We start from the raw sequence: 21785 nt of genomic DNA on the forward strand, positions 1-21785 counted from the left end.
TTTCTTCTCCTTTATCTTGTTTATCGGTTATTATTATTATTGCTTATTCCATTTAATTATTGGTTGTCGTTCTATTGCTCCACACATCAAGTTCTTTATTTGTGTGATTTTATAGACGAATTCACAACACAAATCAAACATAAAAATTAAAGGATTTAACAACATACTCCGGTATAAGCAACATTTCTAACAGATCTGATGCATATTAGAGGTATGACAATATTTTAGTGGTAATAACCCACCATTTTTAATAATATTTTTGTTGTGGGCATATTAATGATATTAAATTTTTAAGAGGAGAAAAATCAAATTTGTAGATAACTGGCACTAACAGCCTATTGGAGGTCAAATGTAATGTTCCTATGGCCAGCTGGTTGGGAGAGCTACACTTTGTCCGTTGGTTGGGATAGGGGTGTACATGGGTTGGGCAAATCCGGTCGACCCGGTCAAACCCACCCAATCCAACCCAAAAAAGTGGGTTGGGTCGGGTAAGTGGGTGAATATGGATTTCAAAAATGAAAAACCCATTAAAAAAATTGGGTTTCGGGTAAAACCGGACCCAACCCAAAAAACCCACTAACCCACTAGTGCTATGTTTCTTGAAATTTTTTTATGAAAATACTAAAGATTTTTTCATTTGATTATTAAATATTTTTATATTGAAAATGAGTTGTACTATTTTTTACGAAAATAAAAAAGATTGAATAATTTTTATGAACAAATATGATAATTTTTCGCATTATTTTTTTAAAATTTAAAAAAATTGAATAATTTTCATGAACAAATATAGCGATTCATGGTTTAGTCATTTTATATTAAAAAAAGCAAAAACATCATTTAGATAACACGCTATCCAACCCGTAAATTAGTAGATTTACACAAAAAAATGGGTGATTATTTTTTATAGTGAAAAAAGTTGGCCTATTTTTCAAGAAAATACATTGATTGAGTTATTTTTTATGAAAAAATATGATGATTCAACATTTAGATATTTAATATAAAAAAATAGAAAATAGAAAAATAATTTGGGTAACCCACGACCCAACCCAATCCAACCCGGAATTAGTGAATTTGCCCAACCCGACCCAATGTTATAACGGGTGGTTATTTTACTAAACCCAACCCGGAGTACCATATGTGGTTTGGGTTTTGGTTTTAGCCAAACCCAACCCAATCCGGCCCACGTACACCCCTAGGTTGGGAGACTATTAGGGACAGATCTATGTAGCTTCAATTGGGGTCAGCTGACCCCACTTCTACTATTTTTTTCTGAACCAATAAGGTCATAATTTCATGCAATGACCCCACTATATATACACTGATGTCCCCACTCTCCACATAAATCTGTCAAAAGGCACACATTTGTACAAATATTTTATATTTATATGTATTTGCTGTACCTAATTCTTTTTTAATATGAATCATACGTAAATTAGTATTATATCTATTGGCAGGTGAATGAAGTTATAGCTTTCATTTAATAATTTTTTTTTTTTAATTTGGTTACTTTAATTAATAGATTAATTAAAACTTATAACCGTAAATAAAAAACTTAAAACTTATACTTTTCTTTCTAATTTTTAGTTCAATTTTACTTATTACATTTTAATTGAAAAAATATTAAATACTATCAAATATTTTTTTATGCTGTTTTATATGAAACATTACAAATTCAATCAACCAACTGATTATTAATTTTGAGTTATCCACTATGAGTTAGTTCATCAACTATCTACTATTTTTTTTTTACGGAATAGAGATCTAACATTTTAATTATAAGTAATGAGAGTGTATAATTAAGGTCGTAAAGAGTGTATAATCGAGTTATCCGCTATAAGTTAGTCAATAAATAGAATCAAATACATCAAATTTTACCCACATTTGCTTATAATTAAGGTCGTATAAAGTGTATATATTTTATAAATATATATACTAGAAATGACTTTGACCCCACTTATTGAAATTCCTGGATCCGTCACTGGAGACTATTGTGTATCATCATCACATGCCAGCTGTACCTTTGCCCTAAAGAATGACATAGTCTAGTCTAGATAGGAGTAATGCTTTCAAATTTTCCCTTTCTCCCAAGTGCCTTTACTATATGAATTATCTCAACCCAAGTGCATCACATCACTCTCTTATATTCTTAAGCCTATATCAAGATTATCTTTTTTAACTACTCTCTTATATTCTTGATGCACGGATCCGGTGCTGAGTAGTTAAATATTTATCTTTTTTAATAATAATAATAGGTTAAAGATCTAAAACAATTGAGCTGAATAGTTTCTAAACTTGAACTACTTTTGTTAGACTACTTTTGTTAGAGCAATAAAAAATTTCATATTGAACTAGAATCAAATTTTGGGTTGAACTAAGTTTTATCGAGTAGAAGTAATATGAGTTCGACTCGGTTCATTTCTAACTCTATAGAAATGTAAACTCAAAAAAAAAAAGGAGAATGTAAAATCGGATGAGGATACGCAAAACTAATTAAAATAGATTGTAACACTAAATAGAAGGCAATTTATTAATATTCTTATAATCGAGCCTAACTCAACATATAAAATCGGTTTATAAAGCGAGAATTGTCTCAACTTTATAAACACATATTCAGACCATCTCGCAACCGATGTGAGATTTCATAACAAATTGTTGGATATGCCTTGAAATCTCGGTAACAAGAAGTCAGAAAATCATGTTTTTTTGGAAGATTCTGCCTGCTCACGCCCAGGCGAGCAGAACTGAGATCAATTCTGCCTTCTCAGGCCCAGGCGTGGGAGCTCACGCCCAGGCGCAGCGCGTTTTGACAGCATGAGTTGTTTTGCTGTTTTTTTGGGAAATTTTTTTTCTTAGAGGGTATTCTGACTTAGATTTATATTATTTTAAAATAAATTTGTTACTAGTTTTTTGGCATATATTTTTCTATAAATAGGGATCACTTTATTCATAGAAAAATTGAGAGAGAAAGAGAGCAACAATGTAGGATTTTCAATTAGGATTTGCCGCCGACACAAAGCTAGGGTTTTAGAGAGAAACAATGGGGGTTGTCTCTTGGTATAACTCTAGGGTTGGACAAAGAGGATTGATTACACATTGGGAAACACTTATCAAATTGAGTCTCTTGGCCACGGGAAGAGATTCGGGTTTTGGGTAGAATTAGGATTAATTCTTTTAACTCAAATGAGAATTTCTTTGTAAAATTACTCTTTGATATAGTGGAACGGAGTGGCTGCTCTCTCCCCAGACTAGGTCATTCTTAGACCGAACTGGGTAAACAAATATCGTGTTCTTTCTTCTCCTTTATCTTGTTTATCGGTTATTATTATTATTGTTTATTCCATTTAATTATTGGTTGTCGTTCTATTGCTCCACACATCAAATTCTTTATTTATGTAATTTTATAGACGAATTCACAACACAAATCAATCATAAAAATTAAAGGATTTAACAACATACTCCGTCAACAACCCATTGCTCTCATTGTCATTTCTCTCATGAACACTACAAACAGTATAACACGTGGATAAAAAATTGTGAAAGATTGGACAAAAAATTGGTTTTTGATAAATATTTTGTTTTTAACACGTGGATTTAATGAATACACATATACCTAATGGCATGTCTGTATGGCATTTCCGTTTGCTGAGGAAAAAATTTATGCAGGGACAAAATTGCTGACGGAAAAAAATGTGGGATATTTTTTGACCATAAAAAGAAAGTAGGGATCTTTCTTGACAATAAGAGAAAATGTGGGGACTAAAAACATATTTAACCCTAAATTAAAAAGTATATCTATACCTATATCTCGCGTCAAAAAAAAAATTATACCTATATATCTATTCTATACCTATGTATAAAGAGGATTGAAAAAATTTTGGTGTGAACTTTTCATAATACCAACAATATTCTTGATTTTTTTTAACAACAAATATCTTTTATTAACAAACTCACCATAACATAAGATTCTTTTTTTTAGCAGCAAAAAAATTTCATTAACAAATGCATCATAACATAAAACATGCTTTTTTTTTTTACATAAATTTTCATAATAGACATATGCCGCCTGTGAAAATAAGTTAAACTTTCTTCTTCTTTTGAACAATAAATAAAACTTTCTTTTTTTATCAAACTAGTCAAACGGCCGATGTTAGTTGTTAGTAATTTAGATAGTTGGTTGATTCATTTCTCTTATTGATTAAGAAAATTTAGATAGTTGGTTGATTCACTATTTTTTTTTGTCAAACGGCCAATGTTAATTGTTAGTAATTAGTATTGTTAGTTTTTGCTAATGGTAGGAGTCGAACCTCTAACCTCTTCAGCTCTACTCCCTAACGCATCTACCTTTAGCCACTAATGCATCCTTATAACTCCCAAAATTGCCTTTACCAAAACTTTTATCAAGACAAAGAGAGTTAGCAACTTTTTGAAATTTCCATTTTATACACTTTGATGTTACTTACTTATAAGTGATTTTAATACGAGGTTTAAATATAAAAAAGAATTTAAATTCCATCCAAATTAAATTTGAAGCATATTACTCTGCTTATTATCTTCTTTAAAGATGCATAAAATTTATGTATTTTCATAACATTTTGTAAGAAAAAAAAAAACCTATTTTCATAGATAAAGGTTAACCCCAATAGCTTAACATAAGTTAACAAAATAGAAAATGTGGATCACACAAACGGACATGTGGCCACTAGTTATTATAAGGCAAAATTACACTTAAGGCTAAAATGACTCGTTAATCATTGTAAGTATTACGATTATAAGTTCCCATGAACATAATTCAATTGCTATGAACATCGTATTATATATACAGGGATCCGGGTTCGAACTCAGAAATTTTCACTGTGGTTTGGTGTTGGGAGGGGAGAACTCACTTTGTGTGTCCCACAAGTTCCCAGACAAAGATTAATCATCGATAACGGCAGGGAAACTTCCTAACAATATCATGGTAACAAAAAAAATCAAAAAAATCTCACATTTAAAAGAGAAAATGTTAGCAATATATAAAGTGTGAGTCAAAAGTCTTACATTTGATTTAAACAACAAGTAACTAATATTTTTTTTTTACGCAGTAACTTATATACTTTTTTTTTTGTTTTTTGAAGAAACTAGATTAGTCCACTCAACTTGATACCAGGAGAATCGAATCTGAGACCTTAAGGAGAGGCACACTCCACTTATATATATATATATATATATATATATATATATATATATATATATATATATATATATATATATATATATATATATATATATATATATATGGGGAGGGATCAAATTACACCGATGTAACATTTGAGTAATGTTACACTGCTCAATAACGCTTCAACAAATACAAATTTTACAAAATTCACCGTTGGATTGAAAGTTTATATCATATAGATCATCCATGTTCAATTTTACAAAAATCTAAAATCGTTTCATATGTTATTGAGACCGATCAAAATTAACGTTTTATGTGTTTTTATTGAATACCGTTAAGCTTGATCAATCTCAATAACATATCAAACGATTTTAAATTTTTATAAAATTTAACATGAATGATCTATATGATATAAACGTTCAATCCAACGGTAGATTTTATAAAATTTGTATTCGTTGAAGCGTTATTGAACGGTGTAACATTACTCAAATGTTACACCGTGTAATTTGATCTCTCCCCTATATATATATATATATTAATGGAACTTACTTATATAGTACTTAATAGGGTTACTTAATATTTTAAGATTTTGGATATAAATATCGTGTATAAACTCATTAGTGCGATCGTTCTTAGTTCAATACAAACAACACACCTAAAAATCCAAACAATAATTAATAACCTTTTTCTCTTTGTAAGAAAATATCACTATGACGCATACTATTTCATTTTGATGAAAATGAAAATCATGCTGTATACTGAATAGCATGTACCACCTACCATACTATCCATTACTCAAAACCCAAAACTCAAATGATAGATGTTGAGGATATTTTCTCTCCGGGCCCCATGTATCTTTTATACCCCTCAATATTCCAATTTTGCTCTTGATAAAAACTCCGGTTCGCAGAAACCGAAGTTTTTTCTAGTTCAAATTCAAGGAAATTTCGGTTAACAGAAACCGAATTTTGTTTTCAAGACAAAAAAAATTCGATTCGTAGAAACCGAAGTTTTTATTGAAGGGCAAAAAAGTAAAATGCAGAGGGTGAAAAAGAACCATGGGGGCCTAAAGAGAAAATATCGATGTTGAGTGGTTGGTAACTCTTTCATTGAATTTGGAATTAGCAAAACTTCTAGTCCACTCATATATGATACTATTTGTGTTCAATAAGGACAAACAAATTAGCTGTCAAAAAAAAAAAGGACAAACAAATTTACTTTATTAATTATACAACATAAATTAGATGCAATAGCATGTTATAACCTCAGCAAAAATCAATGGAAACAGAACAACCTAAGCAAAAATCCTCACCACATGTGTTAATCTTTCCTTGTCCAGCACAAGGCCATGTAAACCCAATGTTAAAGCTAGCTGAACTTATTGCAATTCAAAATCTCCATATAACTTTCCTCAATACAAAATACATCCACAATCGACTCATTCAATTCAATGATGATATTCAAGATCTTTTGGAATGCTATCCTAAGCTTCAATTCAAGACTATCTCTGACTTTCATGATGATGAGGAGAAACATCCTGGATTTGGAGAAAAGATAGGTGATGTAGTTGTGGCATTGACTTTGTATGGTAAACCTCTTTTGAGAGATGTTATTGTCTCTGAGAAAATAAGTTGTTTGATTGTTGATGGAATCTTTGGTGACCTTGCTATTGATTTGGCTCATGAATTTGGGATACAATTGATTACTTTTCGTACTGTTAGTGCTTGTTGCTTATGGGCTTATTTATGTGTTCCTAAGCTCATTCAATGCAATGAACTTCCCATTAGAGGTATATATACACACACTCTCAAACTTCTCTTAGAGTTTTTTCTTTTTCAATTTTTATGCAAATCTACAAAGCACGAACACTTTTCAGGTTATGTGTGTTCAGGTGTCCGACACACTTTGGTGTTGGTGTGGTATCAGGCACCAACATGACACTGAAACTTATGATTACTTATGTTATTTTCTTGTGTATGTGCTTCATAGATGCAAATAATGAGTTATATGAGTGTTCTACTTGTTTAATTTATAGGAGATGAGGACATGGATCGTATAATAAGAAACATGCCAGGTATGGAAAACTTGCTTCGATGTAGAGATCTTCCAAGTTTCAAAAGATTAGCCAAAGAAAACGAGCATATCGCTTTAGACCATGTTGTATTTCAAAACCAACAATCACTTAAAGCAAATGCGTTGATACTCAACACATTTGAGGATCTAGAAGCTCCAATCCTCTCCCAAATTCGTCTCCACTTCCCCAAACTCATTATCTACACTCTTGGCCCTCTTCACCACCACCTCAATACCACAAAAAAAACATCATCATCTTCATCGTCATTCTTCAAAGCGGATAGAACATGCATGACATGGCTCGAATCTCAACCGTTGAAATCAGTTGTATATGTTAACTTTGGTAGCATTACATCAATGAAAGGAGAAGAAATCATTGAGATATGGCATGGTTTATTGAATAGTAAAAAACAATTTTTGTGGGTGATTAGGCCAAACATGGTACAAGAAAAAGGACTATTAAAGGAGCTTGAGGAAGGAACTAGTAAGGAACAAGGGTTGATTGTGGGGTGGGTTCCACAAGAGGAAGTGTTGTCTCACAAAGCAATTGGTGCTTTTTTGACACATAGTGGTTGGAATTCTACTTTGGAGAGTTTGGTTTATGGTGTGCCTATGATTTGTTGGCCTTATTTTTCAGATCAACAAATTAATAGTAGGTTTGTGAGTGAGGTTTGGAAAATTGGGTTGGATATGAAAGATGTTTGTGATAGGAAGGTTTTGGAGAATATGGTGAATGATGTTATGGTGAATAGGAAGGAAGAGTTTCTAAAATCAGCTATGGAAATTGCTAAGTTGGCATGCAAGAGTGTGAGTTGTGATGGTTCTTCCTACAACAACTTCCGAGATTTGATTGAATATATAAGGTCCACTAGCCCATAAAATATGGGATTTTCCTTATAATTCTCCTACTAAAAACTTCTCATATTTTTATAAGTGTGTAACAAGATCACTAAAAGAAGTATGTATTTGAAGTGTAAAATTTGATGATGGTTTTATATCACTAATAAATAACCAAAAAAATTTGTGGTCTTTTCAAATACATACTTCTCAAATTATTGAGGGAACAACACTAATTCATTATGTATTGATGATGAGATTCCATTAATAATATGGGGATGGAGAAAGTAGTCTCATGAAATAATTTGATTATTGTCTTTTCTTTTGTATATCTTTATCATCATTCGTCAACATTTCATTCGTGTACAATTTGTTTGTTTAGGTAAATTGGGGTAGTCCAGATCTAATTAAATTTCATGGTATATATTGTAGTTTTGTAGCTTAGAAATGTCATATTGCTTTTTTCATTTCGGGATCTCACTTAGAGATTATTGGGTCAATTATATTTTTAATCCCTCTAAATTAAAGTTTATTTTTAGTTCATTTAAAAATTTCCTTTATACTTTGAAGTTTGAATCCTCTAAATATTTGTTAATTTTTAGACTATCTAACTCATAAGTCATAACCTTAATTTTGAGCTCAAGTTTAACTATTTAGCGCATAAACTAAATTTAACAAATTAATTATCAAATTGAATCTAAAATTATTTTCGAATGAGTTCGATTCTTGATTTCTTGTCCTAGCCCTGTCTATATATAGTATATACCATGATGTTTATGTTTGCATAAAGACACCAGCATATGTCAGTCATTTCTAGGACTACTAGTGCACGACTCATCCTATACACCTAAACACCGCTCAAAATTAATCATCACAAATTAGATGCAATAGCATTAGCATGTTATATATAGAGCAACTAAGATATTTGAAAAATGGAAAAACCAATGGAAAAATCTTCACCACATGTGCTAATCTTTCCTTGTCCAGCACAAGGCCATGTAAACTCAATGCTAAAACTAGCTGAACTTCTTGCAATTCAAAATCTCCACATAACTTTCCTCAACACAAAATACATCCACAATCGACTCATTCAATTCAATGATGATATTCAAGCTCTTTTAGAATTGATTCATTTTCGTACTATTAGTCCTTGTTGCTTTTGGGCTTATTTTGTGCTCTTTTCTTTTTTGCCGTTTTATCTTTTGATTGTAATTTATTGCCGTTCACGCTCTATTTGGTTGGTTCAATTTATTTGTTTTGCACATCAAGGTTATTTATTGGTGTGACTTTAACGAATTCACAACATAAAAAAAATGTTTTCCTTTTTTTCGACACTATTTGGTTTTGTGTCCGATAAATGTATAATCACCGTATAACACGTGCGCGGGAAATTCAAACAAGTGTTCAAAAACAATTTATTTTTTCTTTGCTTCAACACACCATTGAACATGTGTGGTGACAATGTTGATCAATGATGTGGTTTTGGAAAAGTATCAATGAGGGAGTTAAAGGCATTAAATTTTATTACAATATTTTTAACTTATTTAATATAGATGGATAAATAAAGGTCTAAAAATACAATCATATCTCATTTTTGAATTTTTTTTAACTAAATAAATTAATCAATTAAGATCTTTTATAAATAATATTATTATTTTATTTAATTATAATAAATATGTGTCGGTGTCCTATGTTTTTTAAATTATCAGTGTTGACGTGTCGGTTTTGGTGTCGTGTCAGTGCGTGTGTCAGAGTCCTACATATTAGTAATGGTAATATAGTTAGCCTGTTAGTTAGTTTCGATTAGTCACTTGGTTAGTTAATTAGTTAGTTAGTTGGTTATTATTTCTGTTATTTGACAGTTTTCTTCTGTTAGTTTCTGTTGCATTCTCCTATATATATAACAGACTAGGCCTAGTGCAGAATACTTTTACATATCTACCTTTCTAATCACATTAAGTTTAGTTTTCTACTTTTCTTGCTAACAAAGATTTCCATGGAAGTTACCATGGATGAAGAAGAAATAGGGCTAAAGATAGAAGATATTATGTGTACGTTTAAGAACATGGATGGAGGACCTGGAAAGTTGATAGTTGGAGTCAGCAAGGCTATGGAACAAATCAATGATCTCATTGATAAGCACAAAAAGAATGAGGAAGCACCACCATCTCTCAGTCAAGAGACTCTTTTGACTTTGCTCACCATTGTTGGTAGAGAGGTCGACCTTCACACCAACAATGGTGATGTTTACACTGGAATCCTTTACGTTGTCTCTCCTGAAACTGAATTAGGTACGGTTCTTTTTCCTGAATTATTCTATTGTTTATATTTACTCTTATCTAAGTATTTTTTTCTTTATTATTAGGTATACAATTAAAGCAATGCAAACTAGGAAATGGGATCATAGTAGATACGCAAGATATTGCATTAAATCAAATTTCTAAAATTGTTGCAAAGGGTGTTACTGTTCTTGTGGAGAATCTTGGCAGGAGTTTCTTGATACTGGATGAGCAACCAAACTACCAGATTGATATTCAAAGGATATCTAGTGGAGAAGATACTAGGAGTTCGTTAATTATCAAGAACATTCCTAAGAGGTAAGAAAATGATGAGTTATTAGGTATATTCAAAAGATATATAGCAGTGTAGAAACATTTTGAAAATTTTTATAGTTTCTTGATGATTTTTGCCTATTGTGAATTTTTTTAAGGTATACTTCAGAAATGCTTATATCTGAAATCAATGACACTCAACCAGGGACTTTTGATTTCATCTACCTTCCACTTGTCAAAAAAGTATGATATGTATATATTATTAGTAGGCAAATTCTTATCTACCCATTTCATTAAATTGGGCTGGATTACCCATTTGAGTTGGCACTAATCTAAACCATCCAATTAATCTTCTATCATTTATGTCATCAAAAATATAAAAGTTGCAACTCTAGCAAGTTATAATTATGTAATTATAAAAATACCCACTGAATTTTAACAATTTTTCATTCCATCTACTTCAAAGTTCAGATTTTTATAACTAAAAATTATCATTTTTCATCTTTTCTTCATTTCTAGTTCATTTTCGTTTTATTATTTTTTAAAATTTCGAACTTGGTATGCAACAAATTACAGTAAAACATTAAGTAGTTTTGTGGATCATGATTTTACAAATTTAATGACACAAATTTTATGTTTTTTCGACAATCATAGAGGGAGAAATCAAAGAAAAACCTCTTCTTTTATGGTGTTCACAAAATCGCGAATTTTGTTTTAAATCTCACGTTTTGATGTTTAAAACTTGATAATTTTGTGTTAAAATCTTTAGAAGATTGAATTCTGGTCGAAACGCACCAAAAATCGCACGAAACGGGACTGTAAACGCGGAGAAAATGGTGATGGAGCGCAACCCAGTTTTGACCCGTTTCTGGTCACGGGTTGACCCGCCAGAGGTTGAAGATACACTGTTCATGCTCCAGTGAGTCCCACTCGCGGGTCAGAGAGAGTGAGGGAGAGTGTGATAGCTACGAGCGTCCGATTTATATGCCGTTTTTTGCGTTGGGCTTTATTTAACAAGCTTTATTTTTATAATATTTTTTTCAAATTTATTTCCTGAATTAAATTTTATTTATAAAATATAACAACAGTATTAATTAATTAAACATTTTTAAATAATGTTATTATGAAAAATATGTTAGAAATACAATATTATATATCGTCAACTTTATATTGATATTCACTTCCCTTAATAAAGATGATATGATTATGCTTACCACATTCTACCTTCTCTAATTATAACAAACTTAATTTTTTTAATTAACAAAATCCTACAATTAGATGCAAGTGAAAGGTTAGAAATAAGAAGAAAAAAAATGAATTTTGCACATTATCTTTCGTTTAGCATATTCTTGTGTCATGGCAGGAGTTTCTTGATACTGGATGAGCAACCAAACTACCAGATTGATATTCAAAGGATATCTAGTGGAGAAGATACTAGGAGTTCGTTAATTATCAAGAACATTCCTTAAGAGGTAAGAAAATGATGAGTTATTAGGTATATTCAAAAGATATATAGCAGTGTAGAAACATTTTGAAAATTTTTATAGTTTCTTGATGATTTTTGCCTATTGTGAATTTTTTTAAGGTATACTTCAGAAATGCTTATATCTGAAATCAATGACACTCAACCAGGGACTTTTGATTTCATCTACCTTCCACTTGTCAAAAAAGTATGATATGTATATATTATTAGTAATGTTAGATTTTTGTTTTGTACCTCTTTCTAGGATGATTTATTTAGTAATATTTTTCTTTTTCTTGCAGGATAGAAGGAAAAATGTAGGTTATGCTTTCATCAATATGCTCTCACCTTCAAATATCATTAGCTTTTATCAGGTTTTTTATTTTCTAAATTTTCTTGCAATTTGTTTCAGTTCAGAGTTTTTTCTTGTCTTTTATCTGTTTGTATTAAAATTTTCATTAGCATAGCTTGTCTGGTAAATAATTATCTATAAACTATGTGCATAGTTTGTCATTTATCTGATAAATTTCTTATAGAGAAGTATTTATATGCTTAAATACAATGAATTATGTATATGCTTAACTGAAACACGTACATGAAATTTTATGCAGGCATTTAATGGCAAGAATTGGGATAAGTTACAAAACGAAAAAGTTGCTTCCATCGCATATGCTCGAGTTCAAGGAAAGGACGAACTCATAATGGAATATGTGATGAAAAATGAAGACTCAGATACTGTGGACATGCAAATTCGCCCGACAGTATTTTTTTCAGAGAGCAAATACCAAGAGGTATTATTTTATTCATATCATATGCTTACTGCTTTCAATAATTTTTGTATTGGATAAATTTGAGCATTGCTTTATTTTGTTTTGCTTATATGATTCATATATATATATATGCTTATACCACTCTGTCTGTGACCGTCTAGGAAAGCGTTCGATACAGGAACTTGAATGTTCGCATACATCAACCAGAAATGATGTAGCTATGAATTTCTGATGATATATGGTATGTCGAGAGCTTGAAGGAAAATTCAGACATTGATGTATTGAGAATATTGTTGTCCTGCTTGTAGTTTTTTTTTCTTCATCTCCTTGTATTTCGAGTTTTAACCCCAAAAATTCACTCTAAATCTTCCATTAGATATACTATAAAGAAATAAAATGCAGACTGGTGTGTTCCATAAATATCTCAATGTTTTGTAAAATTCAAATGTGTTGTGTTTTTTAACTCTGCAACTCAGAACAGGGTTTCCATAGCAACTGCCATGCAAAGAGTTTTATGCCATAAATTCAAACGTTTTGGGAATTGATGTTTATAAAAAAAAAATTGAAAAGGAGGGCAAAGTGGCACTATACAATGGGGAGAGTGTTAAGATAGTCGCTCTTCTCCTTCTTAAAGTGATCTTGTACTCCTCCTTATGAATAGGTAATTTGTCTTTGTGTATAAATTTTTGAGGTATTGCAAACTAAAAGGAGGAGTACAAAAATGTATACACCTAGTTTGCAATACCTCAAAACCTTGTGAAGCTTAAAACCCCCATTGTACAACTCATCCTATCCTTGGTACCTAGCATATAAAGTAAGAAAATGAGATAATACAAACATTCGTAGTAAATTAAGCTAGCAGATTCAATATTGAATTAAAAAATGACATCACCATTCTACACAAAGATATAAATGTATAAAAGGAAATCCACCACAATGCTTGTAAAACTTGTCTTCCTCTTTCCCTTTCGTTAATGTATTGATAGTTTATGAATTAGTGCTTCTTTTTACTCATAATCTGAAAACCAATAGCAATATGTTGCAGAATTTGAACATGAAATTGATCAGCAAATAAATATGTTGATTTTCGTAATACCAACTCACAAACAAACATTGTTTTATCACTTTAGTCCTCTATTACCATATCAAAAATTTAACTTCAAACTTAACTAAAAAATTAGAGATTTTGAGAAAACTGTACAAAAAACTTATATAAAAACTGAACTTGATGCTTAAGCAGAAATTTGAGAGAGATAAGAAGGCAAACAAAGGATTGCTGCTGTGCAAATTTCACTATGCATTTAAAATTCCACTGACTTGTATTATGTTTGTCAGTCCATGTAAATTAATAGCTGTCTCCAATTTATTTTTTAATCACATACGATCTGTGTATAATGATCATCTATAACAGAACTGAACTGAACCCTAATGGACAAGATTAATAATCTATAATACTGGAAACTACATGAATAAAGAAACTATTATATGATAGCTAGATGTTAGAATATATGAAATGTCATAATATCTTTGATATATATTATGTTGGAGTATCTAAGATTAGGAGTCTTGAATCTTGAATATCCATATAAATAAGGGATGGTGTTTAGTCTATTGCATCAAGTTACTATCAAATTAATAAAAATCATATTTCACCAGAATTATATTTCTTCTTATTCTTCACCTTTTATCTAAAACTCATAACTTCAACAATACAAATAAAAACAAAATATATACAACACTTAATAGATTATATTCTCCCCAAATTGAAGTTGCTTTCCAACATTGCCCCTCTAGCTAGGGAATACAAATCATATTCCAAGCTTGTTATAAATGAACCGAGTTTGAGGACCTCAAAGAGACTTCATGAGAATACAAGTTGGTCACTAGAGTTGAAAAACTCGCAATTTCCTTAGAGAGAGAACCTTTTTCTAGTAAATTATAGTAACCATCTCTTGATTGGAAAATAATTTACAAAGTTTCTTCAGGAATGTCTGAGCACAATCCATTATATATACAAAATTTACAATTTGATTATTGGAAACTATACAACTAAGAAAACTAAATACTATAGATGCTTTCCCAACAACCATTGACAAGATAAAGGACTTAACAAATATTCACAATATGCAACAAAATATTAGCAGAAGTGAAATAGTGTATAAAGCCAGTAATTACCCCGAAGAGATGGTGGTGCACCACCACATAGCTGATAAAATATATGATATGTCCTTTCCCCTTCATTGCATTGAACTGCTCTAGACTGTCCAGATACCAAACAACATTAGTAATTCAACACATAGATACAAACAATTAACATAATAAAATAACCTTTAGAGGGATGTCAGGCCAGGAGTATCATATGAATTCAACACATAATAAAATAACTGCTCTGTGGTATATTGTCACTGTTCTAAGAATGAATGATTACCTTTTCAAGCAAAACTGTTGATGTCAGGCCAGGAGCATCATATGAATTCAACACATAGATACAAACAATTAACATCATAATCAGTTGGAAACTTTTAGAGGGAGAAAAGGCACATTGGTTTAAAGTTTCAACCATTAAACAGCAGAAAACCTACATGTTTGAATATTAGCACCAGAAATTTTTCCAGTTTCACTAAAGTTAATCTCAATGAGCTTTCCCTGTCACACATTCAATTCAATCAAATTATGAGAACTTCCAGTATTGAAGAATATATAATAACAATTTTAACATAGATAGAGAGAGCATCAAAACATGAACTCCACAAGAATAGCCATTTCAAGATTTAATAATCAGTCGGGAATCTTACAAAACGACTTGAGTTGTCATTTCTCAAAGTTTTTGCATTACCAAAGGCTTCTAGTATTGGATTAGTCTTCAGTATCTCATACTCTATTCCACTTCCACCTCCAAGAGCAGCCAAGTACTGCATTGCTATCTTTGCTGTCACAGTCTTCCCAGCTCCACTCTCACCACTGAATATGTAGATGATAAATATTATTATATGCCCCAATTCATTCATACACAATACACAACTAAGGGGAAAACAGGGATAAGAACAACCAAGAACAGGTTTCACAATAGTGACAAAATCTGCATACAGTATGAAGAAGCCTTTATATCCATTGTCAACCAGGTAAGTAAGAATGAGGTTATCCTAAGTTATGTTTGTTTCTATCCAATAATTACGGTAATGCTCCTCCGTTCTAAGAAAGTTAAAACAACACTGACAATATATGGAAAATAAAAACTGAAGAACTAAAGCTAACAGCAGACCACAAAGAGTGTATCTGTATATTTAAAAAAAATTGAAACTCAGTAATCAGTATGCATCTAGAAATTTGAAAGTCAAAAGAAAATAAAAGAGAACGTCATAAATATCAAATTCAATTTATGAACAATTACTAACTGTACAAGGTTTTATTGTTTTCTTTGGGGTTATGGGAGGTATAATATGGAAACTTCTAGTAAAATTAAAACATAAAAAATGGAATTAAAACAATTAACAACTCAAGTGTTACTGGTTACTCATTAACCACTCTTTCAACATCAAATGATTGAGCAGTTAATTGCTTGCTGCTAATTGGAAATATTTTCAAGAAAAGAAATGTAAACAACCTAAGATCTGACAGGTCTCAAAAATTATATTGTTTGATTAATTCTACAGAAAACAAGTATAGACAAGAATAAAATCAATACTTGTGACAAATTATAGTTTGCAATTTGAATAAAAGGAGTAAAAGTGTAAACATGAAACCACTATTAATACAGTATTAAAGAGGCTGCAATTAAAATAAATTATTAATTAAAACATCTTATAGAAATTAAATTTAGTGGAATCTGCCATGACTAGCTACTCATTAAAACTGAATTCAACAAAAAATAACTGACCTTATAATTATAGATTGATTTACTTCATCTGGAAAACAAAGGAAGAATTAGAGTAAGTTCTTGCTTAAAACAAATGGAAGAGGTCTTAACTCTAAAGCTCTAACGCTGCATCCATATATGTTCATATGAGGAAATAAAAAGTTACCTTGTTCTCGGATGACTCTGTCTGTAATTGCATATACATGAGGGCTTTCGGTTGCTTTACGCTTGTAGGCTTCAATATAATTGTTACCATACAGAGGAACTTTCTTGAAAGGATTTATAGCAACCAAAACGGGCCCCACTTTTGTCTGAATTGCACAAAGTTACACAGATAAACGTTAAGAGTTATGATCAGATAAAATATTGTGAAAGAATTTGAAGAGACATAAAAGCTTACATAAATCATATTTTGATTGTATCTATATTGTAGATCGTATAAAATTGACGGTTCGTTCAAATAACTGAGTTGCATGAGGTCATCCACTCCGTCAAGAATGTCAGGATTTGCTGATACCAAACTGTCTTGTTTCACTTTTAAAACCTATAATAAGTACCAGAGAAGGTGAGGCTATGCAGTTAACAAAACTAAAAATGAAGAACACCACTCTCAACTCTTGAGAAATATCATAACTTATTTATCTTACCTTCCCATCAGGCAATGAAATAACTGATTCTGTTCCAGAAGTTGTTATTATCTTTGCCAGCTCCCAATTCCCATTTGGAAGTTGAAACCAAGACTAAAGTTTCTGAAATAGTTAACACCAGAAGTAAGGGAAAGACGTAAAAAATTCCAAATTTAAGGCAATCAAATAATGATTGATAACTCAAACAGGCTCGTCAAATTATTTTCTGGAATTGCTAACATGATATTACCTGTTTTGAATCTTTTACAAAATTATAATTGAAGTAATAGTATAATTGCTTACAATTCCATGGCATTCCTCAGTAAAACAAATTCACACACATAATAAAATCATTAATTAAGAATATAGAAATAACAAAGGCATAGATGCTTTTGATTGGGAATATAATAGTGACAGGCAACAAACAGTAGCAAATCTATGAATTGACATAAGTTACTCTTTATCAAGACAAAACACTCTCAGAAGTCCGAAGAAAGGATAGACAGAACTGACTCATAAAACCAAAAATATAAACGAAAATGAGTAATCAATCAACTTCAATTTTCAAACTGCCACATAAGGATATGTCAAAAACAATACTGGACTAAAGTGATAGCAGAAGACAAATAAGACCATGGCCATTCCCAATCTTAATTGCTTCCCAACTTAATGTATATCAAAGAAATTGAAGAAAAAAAATTCATATCCCTGGACTAAGCCTCCTCCAGGAAAGTTGAAATATAACATAACTTGGATGCATGTTTTCAAGCACAGGTTTCTGATTTCAAGATGCATCTGGGGGATTCATCAAAGCCTACACCACTTAGTTTGCTCCAAAGGTGTCTGTTAAAGAAGGCGAGGTCATGGGTCTTTCGCTCACCATCCAGTGGGACCGTGACTTGGGATACAAAATGTCAGTTTTAGCTGGACTTCCAAGTAGTAGTTGAGGCTATCTATCACGACAAGGAAAGCATATCAAAGTTTGGGTCGACTGTACAATTTTAGATCCCTCATTGGTGTTAGTTCAAACTTCAAGGTTCCATCTTGTATTTCGCACTTTGTCATAAATGAAATGACATGATTTGTTAGAGTTAAAAAAAAAAACTCATTCTTTTTGTCAAAAAAAAAAACTCAATATTTAGTCAAAAAAAAAACTCAACCTTTTAAGGCACTGCTCCAGAACAGTTGAACTTTATGCAGTAAAAACCTGATATTTTCCTTGTTTCTGGTTAAATTCCAGAAATTTTTACAGCTGGATTATAAGTTGTCTGATAGAAGTCTAGATCAACCTCATGCCAACTTTCATTTGTTTTGACCTACCTTTATCTAAAATGCAGTATTTTCAATTTCAACTGACTCCTATCATGTTCGAAACCTGACACTCAACCAAAATTGGCAACTACAAAATATGAACTTTCAAGTTTCAACCAATATGATTCTGATGCATTCTTATAATCTTATAGATGTTTCTTAATCTTAGACACAAAGTTCCTCTGTATTAACAATCTCTTTCAATCAAACTAACATCAAATTTCAAGAAGATGCAAAGTTCCTCTACTACTGGTAGCTAACATTCATGAATTCTGGATCAGTTTTCATGTACACGCACTATAGGACATACACTGGTAAGTCATGAGTGTTTTGAAGCACTGGGGTTCATTTTTGAGAAATCATTTAAAAATTAATGACATTATAATTAAGTTACATAAACACAAACAAAATTTAAAATTTGAGCTTTAAATTTCCAATTAAAAAATTTGAAAAAATGCATTCAATTCTTGATCAACCCATCCAGGAAAATCAGCACATATATCCAACTGAATAACTATATTGCATTCAACCTTAAAAACTTTCCAAACCCAGGATAAGATTAATTGAATCTGAAGCTAAAAGTACATTATTTGAAACACAAGGTGTTGTATCACTCCACCTCGATTCCCTAGAGGACACTGAAATTGTTTGGAAGGGGAGAGGAACAGATTCCAAGTTTTCATCACCAATAGATGCCCTGTCTTCGAATAATACAGCTTTTCCACTATACGCTAGATCTTCATTGAAAAGACTCGTGCCACCTGCACGGTCTTGAGATTCTTCAGAAACATCTCCGATCAGAGCATCATTTTCAGGACTACTTGATCCAACCAAACCACTACTTCTCAATTTAGCATCTCCCTGGCTTTCCATTAGATCACGGGTCAGATTACCATTAACCTTGAAACCAGGAGGCAAAGATTTGATAGGATGAAGAACAGGAAGAGTCTTGGATGCCAAAGACATTTTTCCTTAAATAACTCTGCCACAACAAAACAACCAAAAATGATTACCAACAAAACATAGATATTTTAAAAAAAACAACAAAGAGATTCCATTTTCCACCAAAAAGGCCTATCAAACTTTTTAACAAGGTCCCATCAACTGAATTAATCAGTTAAACATAATGGAGGGGACCATAGATCCATAGCTCAAGATACAGACTCTACTATCTAGTGGTGTGGTTCCTTCCTTAAAAGTTTCCAATGACAAGTGCAACTCAAACTTCATCCTTATTCCTAAGCTGTAAAATCTCAATAAGACAAAGCCTCATTCACTCTCACTAAACCTAATCTTACTAAACCTAATCTTAGGGACCAATCCAAAACAACAGCACCTTCAAGTTTGTTCTTTTTTTTTTTTTTTTTCCTTTCTGAAAACTCAGTATCCGACCCAAGTACCAACTAATCCTTGGGATCAATCTCACATTCAAATTAACCAAAACAACAACACCTTCAAGTCTTTTTTTAAAAAAAAAAAAAACTCAGTATCCGGCCCAAGTACCGACTAATGCTACAATCCCACCTTCAAATTAACCAAGCCATACCGATCTAATCTAACATGAAACTAAACCTAAACATCATTCAAAGATAAAATCACCAAAACACTTCAAACCAAAAGTAAAACAACAAACAAACAGATCCTCCAATTTCACTAATCATCTATTACTGAAAAAGTAAAATAAAAATAAATAAATAAATCAAAATGTGTTACTTTACTTCAATCATCCACAAAAAACAAAAACTTTAAATCAAATTCAGTTCAGATATCTTACTTAAATATATCAATATTCTTATTTTCTACTGATTTTCCACTGATCAACAAAAAACCTAAATTCTCCGATTGAAATTGAACTCGATCGAGGAAGTTCAGAGAATGATCAAATAAATACTCGATAAGTGAAGCAAATGATGAATCAGTGATGAGTGATGAAACTGTGAAAACAACATATGAAGCCAAACAGAGCAAAAGAAGAAGATGATGGTGATGTACCAGAGAGAATGAAGAAGAAGAAGAAGAAGAAGAAGAAGAAGACGACGACGACAATGGTAAAGAAAGCATTTTTGGTTTCCGAGAAAGTTGAAATTCAGAGAAAAAAAAAAGCAGCTTTTGTTTTCTTTTCTTTTTTAAATAGTGTTCATAATCATGATAAAGTTTGTTATAAATTAGTTATAGAAAGTAACGTAGGAAATTAGTTTAAACTTGTTTAACTTAGGGATTACACGAAAACTCAGACATATCTGAATTCAAACCCAAGTTAATGGGCGAAACCTGAGTTGACTAAGTTTGAGTTTGGGTTCAGGTGACACCCGAATATATGGATGTGGGTTTGAATAGTGTCAAACTCACACCCGAAACTCATTCACCCACCCATTTATATATTAAATTACCTATTTACCCTATGTATTTTGCTTTTTTTTTTTGCATTGTATTTTGCTCCCTTTTAAGCTTTTGAATGTTGTAGTAGTGCATGTTGTAGTGATGATAACATTTGATGTATTGTTTAGTAAAAACAAAAAAAAACTATTTTGAAATTTATAAATTATATTATCAACTACATTTTGCATTTTATCAAATATAGTTCGGGTCGGGTTTTAGCATATAATCAATTATGCGTGTTATTGTTATGGGTTTCGGGTTTGGTTGAAAAAACCCGAACCCAACGGGTGTGGGTGGCACTCGAATATATGAGTGTGGGTTTGGGTAGTATCAAACCCGCACCCATGGGCACCCATTGCCATCCCTAGTTTAACTTAACCAGCATAGGACTCGTTTTGCCTAATTTTTTTTAGAGCTTATGCAATATAAATTAGGTTTTATGCTATTTTATAAGTTCATACTAGTGAAAATTATAATTTTATAAGCTATTTTATCATAAACTACCTTCACAAACTTATAATAATATATAAAAATTGCATAAGCTATTTGCATAAGCTCTAAAAAAGAGCTAAAAAGTCAGGCCAGACGGACTCATATATAGTGTACCACAAGTGGTAGATACTTGAATCCCTTAACCATTTGATCCTGGGTACGATCCCCTGCTGCCGGTGCGTATCGAGAATAGCTTTGGTTTAAAAAAAAAAACTTGTTTAACTTATATAGAATTTGTTCAACAAAGGAAAAGTTTAGAGGATATATCATAT

At 31.5% G+C, this 21785-nt stretch overlaps 4 protein-coding genes across 8 annotated transcripts; 3 read left to right on the forward strand and 1 right to left on the reverse strand.

The window, feature by feature from the left end:
• The first annotated feature begins 6335 nt into the window (after positions 1-6335).
• LOC123903790 (7-deoxyloganetic acid glucosyltransferase-like) lies at positions 6336-8545 on the forward strand. The gene is made up of 2 exons (XM_045953404.1): positions 6336-6944; positions 7191-8545. The coding sequence occupies exons 1-2, from the start codon at positions 6434-6436 to the stop codon at positions 8105-8107; spliced, it is 1428 nt and encodes a 475-aa protein (XP_045809360.1). The 5' UTR covers positions 6336-6433; the 3' UTR covers positions 8108-8545.
• A 1528-nt stretch (positions 8546-10073) lies between these two features.
• LOC123904306 lies at positions 10074-12086 on the forward strand. The gene is made up of 6 exons (XM_045953988.1): positions 10074-10356; positions 10431-10662; positions 10776-10860; positions 11272-11342; positions 11387-11536; positions 11981-12086. The coding sequence occupies exons 1-6, from the start codon at positions 10074-10076 to the stop codon at positions 12084-12086; spliced, it is 927 nt and encodes a 308-aa protein (XP_045809944.1).
• Positions 12087-12206: 120 nt separating this feature from the next.
• On the forward strand, positions 12207-13208 carry LOC123903792 (protein MEI2-like 3). Its single transcript, XM_045953410.1, has 4 exons — positions 12207-12287; positions 12382-12453; positions 12691-12870; positions 13011-13208. Exons 1-4 carry the CDS (start codon positions 12216-12218, stop codon positions 13065-13067), a joined length of 381 nt encoding a protein of 126 aa, XP_045809366.1. The 5' UTR covers positions 12207-12215; the 3' UTR covers positions 13068-13208.
• Positions 13209-13360: 152 nt separating this feature from the next.
• On the reverse strand, positions 13361-20864 carry LOC123903791 (myosin-1-like). 5 transcript variants are annotated; one of them, XM_045953408.1, is made up of 11 exons: positions 20417-20864; positions 18492-19624; positions 17353-17454; positions 17106-17249; positions 16872-17016; positions 16727-16754; positions 15645-15810; positions 15432-15495; positions 15278-15291; positions 15025-15109; positions 13361-13651 (listed from the first exon to the last, which is right to left on the reverse strand). In XM_045953408.1, exons 4-11 carry the CDS (start codon positions 17178-17180, stop codon positions 13596-13598), a joined length of 633 nt encoding a protein of 210 aa, XP_045809364.1. In that variant the 5' UTR covers positions 17181-17249; positions 17353-17454; positions 18492-19624; positions 20417-20864; the 3' UTR covers positions 13361-13595. The 5 variants fall into 5 exon arrangements, with proteins under 5 accessions (XP_045809364.1, XP_045809362.1, XP_045809363.1 ...); XM_045953406.1 differs by having other exon boundaries at positions 19262-19624; positions 20417-20857; XM_045953407.1 differs by having other exon boundaries at positions 19262-19624; positions 20635-20854.
• Between the last annotated feature and the right edge of the window lie 921 nt (positions 20865-21785).

This window comes from Trifolium pratense, linkage group LG2 (genome assembly GCF_020283565.1).
Source record: "Trifolium pratense cultivar HEN17-A07 linkage group LG2, ARS_RC_1.1, whole genome shotgun sequence".
In the NCBI taxonomy this organism is placed as follows: Eukaryota; Viridiplantae; Streptophyta; class Magnoliopsida; order Fabales; family Fabaceae; genus Trifolium; species Trifolium pratense.

Coding starts and splice junctions, on each gene's coding strand:
- LOC123903790 (XM_045953404.1), top strand. CDS start 6,434: ATGGAAACAGAACAACCTAAGCAAAAATCCTCACCACATGTGTTAATC. Junction 6,945..7,190: donor CAATGAACTTCCCATTAGAG/GTATATATACAC, acceptor TTTAATTTATAG/GAGATGAGGACATGGATCGT.
- LOC123903792 (XM_045953410.1), top strand. CDS start 12,216: ATGCTTATATCTGAAATCAATGACACTCAACCAGGGACTTTTGATTTC. Junction 12,288..12,381: donor ACCTTCCACTTGTCAAAAAA/GTATGATATGTA, acceptor TTTTTCTTGCAG/GATAGAAGGAAAAATGTAGG. Junction 12,454..12,690: donor ATATCATTAGCTTTTATCAG/GTTTTTTATTTT, acceptor AATTTTATGCAG/GCATTTAATGGCAAGAATTG.
- LOC123904306 (XM_045953988.1), top strand. CDS start 10,074: ATGGATGAAGAAGAAATAGGGCTAAAGATAGAAGATATTATGTGTACG. Junction 10,357..10,430: donor CTCTCCTGAAACTGAATTAG/GTACGGTTCTTT, acceptor CTTTATTATTAG/GTATACAATTAAAGCAATGC. Junction 11,537..11,980: donor GATACACTGTTCATGCTCCA/GTGAGTCCCACT, acceptor GTGTCATGGCAG/GAGTTTCTTGATACTGGATG.
- LOC123903791 (XM_045953408.1), bottom strand. CDS start 17,180: ATGCAACTCAGTTATTTGAACGAACCGTCAATTTTATACGATCTACAA. Junction 15,811..16,726: donor AATCAATCTATAATTATAAG/GTCAGTTATTTT, acceptor CTACATATTCAG/TGGTGAGAGTGGAGCTGGGA. Junction 15,496..15,644: donor ATGACAACTCAAGTCGTTTT/GTAAGATTCCCG, acceptor AATGTGTGACAG/GGAAAGCTCATTGAGATTAA.